This window comes from Pogona vitticeps, chromosome 1, assembly GCF_051106095.1.
Source record: "Pogona vitticeps strain Pit_001003342236 chromosome 1, PviZW2.1, whole genome shotgun sequence".
NCBI classification, from domain to species: domain Eukaryota; kingdom Metazoa; phylum Chordata; class Lepidosauria; order Squamata; family Agamidae; genus Pogona; species Pogona vitticeps.
The window spans coordinates 258,553,878-258,563,059 of NC_135783.1; the positions used below are offsets into that span (position 1 = coordinate 258,553,878).

The 9,182-nt window shown below is 43.6% G+C and overlaps 1 protein-coding gene across 1 annotated transcript; it reads right to left on the minus strand.

Annotated features, from left to right (window-relative positions):
* Positions 1-990: 990 nt before the first annotated feature.
* Positions 991-8,361, minus strand: PSMG1 (proteasome assembly chaperone 1). Its single transcript, XM_020788823.3, has 7 exons — positions 8,115-8,361; positions 6,186-6,271; positions 5,809-5,960; positions 5,008-5,070; positions 4,207-4,405; positions 2,775-2,911; positions 991-1,253 (listed from the first exon to the last, which is right to left on the minus strand). The coding sequence occupies exons 1-7, from the start codon at positions 8,243-8,245 to the stop codon at positions 1,182-1,184; spliced, it is 840 nt and encodes a 279-aa protein (XP_020644482.3). The 5' UTR covers positions 8,246-8,361; the 3' UTR covers positions 991-1,181.
* Positions 8,362-9,182: the final 821 nt, after the last annotated feature.

Here is a 9,182-nt window from a genome sequence, read left to right on the forward strand (position 1 = left end):
GGGTTTTCTGTAGGCAAGTATGGGTCTTTGGAGAATGAAGTGTTCTTGTCCAGGATGGGTTGGAGGTCACTTAGGATGCATGTGAGAGGTCTCAGTTGTGGACTGTAAGTGACAAGTAGCAGTGTTCTGTCATTTTGTCTTTGGTGTCTGTCTTGTAATAAGTTGCTTAAGGGGGACGACACCCTGCTACAGGTGAGTTGTACACAACCTGAAGCTGAAGCAGGAATTCTTTTAATACTTCCCTCCCATTGTGATTGTGCTGGTGGAGCTATGCAACAGGATACCGGCCATAAAATCAGTTATAAAGAATATGATTAAGCAGATTCTGGACACCTGTTTCCCATCCTTTGATGAGATTTCAACTTCATTTCCACAGTTTGAATGGTCAGCACTACTTTGCAAGTGCATATGCATTTCTAACAAAAAACCCTAAAGGTTGCTTTTCAGCTGGGATTTCTTCTTGGCGCTCAGCGTGTTGTACAAGTTGAACCTATTCAGTCTGAAGTAGGCATCACTGAATTAAATGCCGTTTACTCCCAGTTGATTGCACGAAGGATTAGATACTGTTTTGTTCCTGTGGATCAGTACCACTACCTTTCTTTCTCTCTCTACCCCACCATTCTGCCATTCTCCTCACTTCAGTCCTCTCACTCCAAAAACTGTACCACTCCCTTTTTCCTAAACCAAGCTTCACTTGGCATTTTGCCCTTTCAGTCCTCTGGTGCCAGCATCTTCTGGTGTCTCCTAGATCCATTGACCTCTCTTGTCACTCTCCAAAGCCCCAGAGACTCGGCCAATGGCATTCAGAGATCTCTACGTCCACCCTGTTTCTGTGAGAGGAGACTGGCATAGCCAATTCCAAGCAGATCATTTCCCATAACCCACCCACCCCAAAACAGTCCTTGGTGCATTATAACATAGATTTGATTACTGGAGGAAAAATACCCTGCCTTTGTTGTATGAGTAGGGAAAAAAAAGATACAGATTCAATTTATTAAAAAAAATCACCTTTTAATTAATGTTACTGAGCAGACCACCCCCTCCTCCGAAATACTCTGGATATGATACAAAAGATAACTTTTCAAAACTGTATATTCAAATGCTGCTAAGCAAACAGTTCCCATTTACAAACACTAAACAATCACCATACTTGAAAGTACTCATCAGAGAGAAATTCTCCATTATGTGTAGATGTTATGAATGTCATTAGTAGTTGCCAATTTTGTCAGTAGTTCTGTGTTTTTTGAGACTTCCTAGGTAAAATAAGAAAAGACTGTGTAAGAAGAATGGTTGGTCATCTTATTTTCCTACTCTTGGCTGTCTGTCAAATTGTTTAACTAGTCTGCTGATCACACAGTAATTACAAAAAAACAACAAAGAAAGAAAAGGCTTGCGGATAATAGTGAATCATAACATGGCAATACTTATTCTGAAGTAAATAAATTAAGTAAATATTCTGGAGTCACTGGCCAGAATTCTACTAGAATTTTACTCCAGAATAAATAAATTGCATTAGCAAACTTGATGCTTGATCAAGTTTTGCAAAAGATGCTTGATCAAGTAATTGGATTACAACCAGGCACACTGTTACTTAGCTGTGATTTGTTGCCATAGCTTACTACATTTCACTTACTCCAAAGTAAAAAATAGGATTATGGAAATTTTTAAATGGTTTTAATCCCACATCCTGGACTTTAATTGCCATGCTTCCTTTCATTATTTAACCTAAGGAACAATAAATGAAGACGTGCTCTTGGAGGTTTTTGTTTGAAGATTCTTATCTACCTCTTAATTCAAAATATTTAAGAACTGGTCATATGTAACCCACTCCAAGACACTCTTTGGCTAAGAAGCAGATTGAAAGTGCTGTTTATCTATACCCATTTGTCTGTCTGTCTGTCTGTCTGTCTGTCTGTCTGTCTGTCTGTAAATAAGCCAGACCCAAACCTGACACTTGACTTCCTTTCACAGTCTTTGTATCAAGAATAATGTAAGGGTATGTCTAATCCTTGCCAACAAAGGTCCGCATAGTCAAAGCTATGGTTTTTCCAGTAGCAATGTATGGAAGTAAGAGCTGGACCATAAAGAAGGCTGACCGCTGAAGAACTGATGGTTTTGAATTGTGGTGCTGGAGGAGACTCCTGAGAGTCCCCTGGACTGCAAAGAGAACAAACCTATCCATTTTGAAAGAGATCAACCCCAAGAGCTCACAGGAAGGACAGATCCTGAAGCTGAGGCGCCAATAGTTTGGCCACCTCATGAGAAGAGAAGACTCCCTGGAAAAGACCCTGATGTTGGGAAAGTGTGAAAGCAGGAGGAGAAGGGGACGACAGAGGACGAGATGGATAGTGTCGTCAAAGCTACCAACATGACTTTGACCCAACTCCAGGAGGCAGTGGAAGACAGGAAGGCCTGGCATGCTCAGGTCCATGGGGTCATGAAGAGTCAGATATGACTTAACGACTAAACAACAACATGTCTAATCCATCTGGAGAAATCAGGTAGTTCCTGAGTAAGGACACAAGCATGAAGGTCTGACTGTTACCTGCTACTTTCTGGAAGTTAGCCCAGAAGTTGAAAGGTAAATTAAAACTCATGGAAATGATGCAAGCAGAAGGCTCTTGTTGGTGTGCTTGCAGCAAATGCTGAACTTTGCCCATAGTGAGGATGACGCCAATTTTCCTCCATAGGAAGTGCTAAGGCAATAAGCAGCCTACAGCCTCTGGCAGCCTGACATGAGACTATACAGCACACACTGAGTAATTAAGCCTTACCTTTACTAAACTCCGCAGAGTTGTGGAAGACAAGAGAGGCTTGAAAGCTTCAACTGCTTCTAAATCCAGGTTGAAAGTATCAGCATAACACTGATATAACACTGCGGGGATTTGCCACACCTGACAGTAACTGAGAACTACACATCATCAGAGGAGGGGAAAAAGAGAGAATTGATTAGAGACCTGCCCTTGCCTTAGATGAACTAACACAGCAAAGTATTCTGTTTAATGGGGCTGAAGCACATGTATAACACTTCCATTATCTGCAGGAGTAATCTCCTGAGAAGAGAGTACGTGGACTCTACGACGGAGCTTCACAGCCTATCTGAAACTGTGACATCCTCCAGCCCTAAACTGCATGGGTCCACCCAGCAGCAAGGACGTGCAAATGACTGCATGGCCAGCAATGTGGCCATGGTTTCTTCATAGGACCCAAAGTTCTGTGACTCAGACTATTTCTTCAAGTACATGTGCCTGGATAGCTAGTGTACAACTGCTTTTTCTCTAATCTAGGGCCATGTTTCATGATGCAAAGCCAGTGCATTTAGGGGGGCATCTGCCTTCATGTGCTGTTTTAGTAACCAGTGTTAATATAAACTGTTCCATTGTTCTCCTGGATCAGAAGGGCTGGAACCAAATTTCAGCCATTTGAAACACTGGCATGCTGGGAATTTCCCAGGACAGAAAGGTTACTTCTCTGGACTACAATTCCCAATATCCGCCTTGAGTCCTGGAACACCTGGAGTGCTGTGAACATGCCAAAAAAAGTTGACCTCTTGGTTGAGAGGTTCTGGAAAATTAGAGTCAAAAAGTAAAGTTTACAAGTTTTGGCAACACTATGTTGTCTTTCATTTCTTTGGTTTTTGGTCTGGTATAACCTATTTTGAGCCAAACTGGAATAACTTGGCAATCACTATTGTGTATAATATAACATGTTATATTAATGCAGTTACCTAGATCAGAGGTCCCCAAACCCCAGTCCGCAGCCCAGTGACGGTCTGTGGCCTGAGCCAGACAGACCTCCCACCACCCCTGCACACACTCACCCCTGCACAGCTGATTTGCGCATGCACGTGCACTCCAGCACACCCATGCAAGCACCGCACCACTGTTTGTGCATGTGCATGAGTGCCGTGCTGCTGTTTGCGCATGCCCATGAGCGAGCACGCCCACACAAGTGCCGTGCCACCATCTGCGCATACACGTGCTCGTTTGCGTAAGCACACAGGTGCAGGTGGTGCCCCGCCTTCCCCAGGCAGTCCACAGGGTGAAAAAGGTTGGGGACCCCTGACCTAGATAACAGCCACCTTTATACAGAAGCTGCCATTACAAAGGAACTGGCATTATTCTTATCAGTTAAATGTGTATTATCAAAAATCAACAGTAAGGCTGCACAAGGGAAACACCCTGAGAGAAACAATCAATTGTATACCTGCTGCAGGGAGATCCTGTACAATATTTGGCTGTTCTAGAAGTGGGCAGAAGACTTGGTCTTTAAACTCTTTTGTCTTTAATGCTCTCAGAAAAGGAGAGGGAAGCATTAGTGTTGATTCTCTTGTTTTGTAATCGGTAATGGAACATGATGAGAGAACCAATACTTGCAAGTCAGTCTTCAGTAGGCATCCAAAAACCTAGGATGAAGATACAATTCCCGGGTAAGTACAATAAAACCCAGAAGAGTTGCTGGCTGGGACTGATTGACACTAACAGCTGATATGAGTTTAGTTCTTTCCCTTCAAAACTGCCCAACTGTGTTACCACATTAATCTGGGAAGTGGCGCCTGTACTACTGCTGGTGAGCCAACCCTTTAGGGAATCCTATACCTACTTTACCAGGAGTAAGCTAGTTAACTAGTAACTAAGGACTTACTTTTGAGTAGGCATCTACCTATCTGTTCACATGGGCATCAGCAAGAGCATGCCATCTCACAGAGACATTCCACTGCCATAGGACCTCTTTGGGAATTGGATTTAATCCCTCAGCACATCTGGTTCTGGTAATTTATACATTAACACATGTCCAGTTCCTATAACTGATGGGAAAAAAATGCCCAGATACCATAATCTCCAGTTAGCTCAATTTAAAAGGCAATGCCAGTTTTTAAGGTCACAGTTACAGATTCATCATCTGGCTGATGCCTAGTATGAACTCACAAATACATTTTCAGGGTGGTTAACACATTTTCCCCTCAGGTTTCTCTTCCTCTTCCCCATCCCAACACACACTTTTTACCTTTTCAACCCACTGAAACTGTTGGTCTTCAGCCACGTAACAATTGCACTGGCACAGTAAAACCTTGAAAGACAGAAAACAGCAGTAAATGCTTCATAAATTTCATTAACATCATATTAATTATAATTCATCAAAAGGAGTTATTCTTGAAGACTATAATCCTGTAGGTCAGTGGTTCCCAGCTTTGGGTAATCCTGATGTTCTTGGATTACAACTCCCAGAAATTGTGGCCAGAACAGCTAGTGGTGAAGACTTCAGGGAATTGTTGTTCAAGAACATTTAGGGACCCAAGATTGGGAACCACTTCTTTAGGCACTTCCAAGGGAGTATGTACTCCTAAACACAGCAGAACGCACATTTGAGTGATCATTTACCAGGTCTCACTGTGCACCACACTGCCCCTTAATCAAACCTAAAATGGACACCATTTAACAGAAATATCCTTGCAACTTGAAATTGTCTGGATTCCCCTCACCCTGGCCTTCACATCTCTAGATGACACCGGGAAAGCCAGGTTACAAGAAGCCAGATACAAGAAGACAAGACTTCACAAAAGCACATGAGTAAAAACAGACCAACATCCTAATTCAAAAATACTCTGAAATATGCAGCACAATGTGAAACTCAAGCACATGCACTGGTATAGCTTAGGTTTGACACCTCAGGCATAAAATCACATCAGATTAACACAAAGATAGCAGCAGTTTGCTAAATTAAGTCAACTAAATCAACTATGGTTTTATCAGCTGGGGTGGAAGGCAGGCGAAAAGACAAAATGCGCACATATTTCATATCACTTACCGTGGGATCTGAAATGAACCGATAAAACGAACAGAATGAGTCTGTTGGAAGAACTCTGGTCGTGTTTGATGTTCTGCACCACTCATTCCATAGTTGGACAGAACCAACTTCTTCCCAGCTTCCGGAATTCAATACAAAGGCAGATATGAAGACTGTGAATAAAACCAGATTTCTTTTGTGTAGCACTGCAGTGTCCGCTATACCGCTCTCAATCAATAGAGAGGTCTTCATTTAGTACTGCAGTTCAGTTTACAAGGATTGCATGATCTAAAAATTATTTTGCTCACTCAAGATACACACAAAGTGAATCAGCAAGACTCTCATGGTCACTTAAATAGGGAGACAAAGAAAACAGATCACTGGTTTGCATTGCTCACCTACTGCGTTATGTCCTACACCCAAGATGAATTTTGAGCAAGGAAACTGATCGTTTGCAGATGTATTCCAGCTGACACGAACTTCCCTTAATATAAGAGACAGAACAACATTAAGAGAGCTCTGTGCCACAACAAAGTCATTTGCGCACATAATACAGTAGAGAAAGTTAAAAGTAAAAGTAGTTTGTGGGTAATCAGTAAGACCACTGACCAGTGAGTGGAGCTACAGCTATACTGGCAAACAGAACCAGAGCAATTTGGATTCACTGTGGCTTGATTCAGTCTCTTTTATGGGTGCAATTGGTTTAGGTGATTACACAAAGGCCCCAGATTGTTTCAGTGCTACTGTCCACTCTTATCCTCAGTCTAATGCAATCTGATACACACTCCCGGCTTGTGCCCATTCCTTTGACCCTGCCCACCTGGCAATCCCAAGTTCTTTTTTCTTATAACACCCTCCCCCCACCAAGATGATCTATCACTAAACTCCTATATCAGTGCAGAGATAAAGTCATCTAGCACTAAACTTGGTAGCTTGTTTAATTTTTTTTAATGCTTTGGAACAACTAGAGAGAAAGATGTGGGATGAGTATTCCTGCTGTCCCAAAATATCACACACCAACTTACTATATTACCAGAAAAATCATCTAGAGTCATGACCTCCATTCTTTTGCAGAATGAAATAAACCATTACACAGGAAAAACACCCTTTGAATAATGGGCTTAAAAAAAAAAAGTAGAAGCCCCAATGGCAACGTGTGTATGAAACTCTGAATCAGAAGGAGAAAGGGCTAGTCAGATTCCCTTTGGCATTTGTATGGTGTGATCATTGAAAAATACTTTAAATTAACCCATGATAATTGTGGAGCAAATCCCAAAGTGTTTGTCAATGAAACCAGAGCCTAATTTCTTCATTCATTCTTACAGACAGCAACCTATAACAGAATCTCTGGTCCGTTTTTCTGATGGAGGCGAAAGATAATTGGGAGGGGGGACATTACATGCAGTTCTATTATGTTATACAGTGAGAAAGGTGCTACATAATTCAGCCACTAGGTATCAGTGGGGATTAGAAGATGGAGAGGGTTATAAGGATTCCCAAAGCCATCTTTCTACTGAAAATCACCATGTCCTCAAAAATACTTTTACATTTCACTTCTCATGGGCTGGAAGGACACATCTATACAGAATCGTCATTTCTACAAAATTTTCTGTGCCAACACAAGAGTACCACGTTTCTTGGGGAAAAATACAAACACAGAGACACCAATTGCTCCCCTGCATAACTACACCTAAATATAGGCACTAATACTGCTCCCCAAATTTTACTAGCAGCAACTATCTTTGCGGAGCAAAGGGGATCAGACAACTGGAGGAAAACACTGTCATTTGTACCTAAAAACTTGGTAGACATTAATTAACCCTACCAGGCTGTTTCTTCTCTGCAAAGTGATGTAAGAAAAAGGAGAACATAAACATAGACAATAAGGGGAAAAATAATTATTTAAACACCGGGGTACCCTCCAGGTGTTAAGAGACTACAACACCACACTAATCCTGCCAGCATGACCAACGGTTGGGAGGATGGGGGTTGTAGTCAAGAAGCCACGAGGGAGGAACGAGGTTGGAGAAGACTAGTCACACAGAAAGCCCGGAAAATCCTCCAGCTGATAAAGCTGGTCCTATAGTGCCTGGAAGCACACCTTCCGACCGTAGAACTGTTCCTTTTCGTCTGATACAGGTACTGTATCGCGTTTGTACCAAGCCGGGGGGGGCCCGAAAACCTGTAATTTAGCAATATGGCGGAAGGCCCTCTGTACATGCCCAGAGGCTCTCCCGTGATTCCGTATGGGGGAAAACCTTGGTTCGGCTTAATGACGCCCTCTTCGCGCCACGTGGGTCCCCTAAAGCCGCCGCCGCCGCCGCTACCTCTTCTTTTCCAGGGCCAGGCGAATTTCCCGGTCTTCCGGCGTCTCCTCGCGTTCCGCCGCCGCCTCCTCGTCCTCGTCCACCCCGGCCCTGGACGGGGCAACCACCACCTCTCCAAAGAAGGTGGCCATCGCCCCCTCCTTCCTTCCTTCCCTCTCGCCCGCCCTGTTTAGGACGCCCGGGATTCCGCCGTCACTCGCCCGGGATGCCCTCCGTGCTCTTCCGGGTTAGAGGGGAACGAAGGGACTCGCACAGGATCTGCGCATGCCCAGAGGAAACCACTGAAGCCGCGCCGCTTGCGGTAGCCTTGCCCTCAGTGGGTGAAAGGCGCTTCTCGGATCGCGTGCAGGATGCGTGACCTGGTCGGATCCTCTTTTAAAGCGGCGCTCGTGCTAAATAGTAAACAGACGAAGGATAAGAATAGAACCGTTTTGAGGGGAAGGGTACCTTATATTTAATGGATGGGAGGAGAAGGTGTTTATTTCTGTCAGGTGTTGGAAAGACGGGAATTTGTGCTCCGCCCAGACAGCAGGTCCCCTCATCCTTCGCCCGTGGCTATGCTAGATACCACTGATGGGAGTTGTAGTTCGAGTGCTTTTGGGGAGCCAGAATTGTTCATGGGAAAGATCGAGCTACTTGGATGCTTTGTTTTGTTTCTTTTCGAATAACACCCGTTTTACCCGTCGTATTCTTTTTTCTCTTGTTGCGTTGTTTAAATGTCAATGACGCCTGAATGGCATGAGTGCCTGAAAAAAAGAGAAAGCGACTACTGTATGTTGCATTTTTTTCTCCTAAACGTTCATTCAAAATGTTTCTCTACGGCCTTTTCAACAAAACAGTCGTCAAGGCAGCTAACCGTTGTTTTGAATTGGTATAGCGGCATTCTTTGATTTCCAAAGATGCCCTCCAGGAAGGCAATCATGGAAGCTGACCTTGGCCAGAATGGGAAACGTTCTTGAATCTTCAGGGGCCACCCTCAGAATTTCCTTCTGGCTTGACAGCACTAATTCCCACTCATGCAAAAGATGAGCACCATATCTTCTGGACTCACATTACTAGATACAGCTG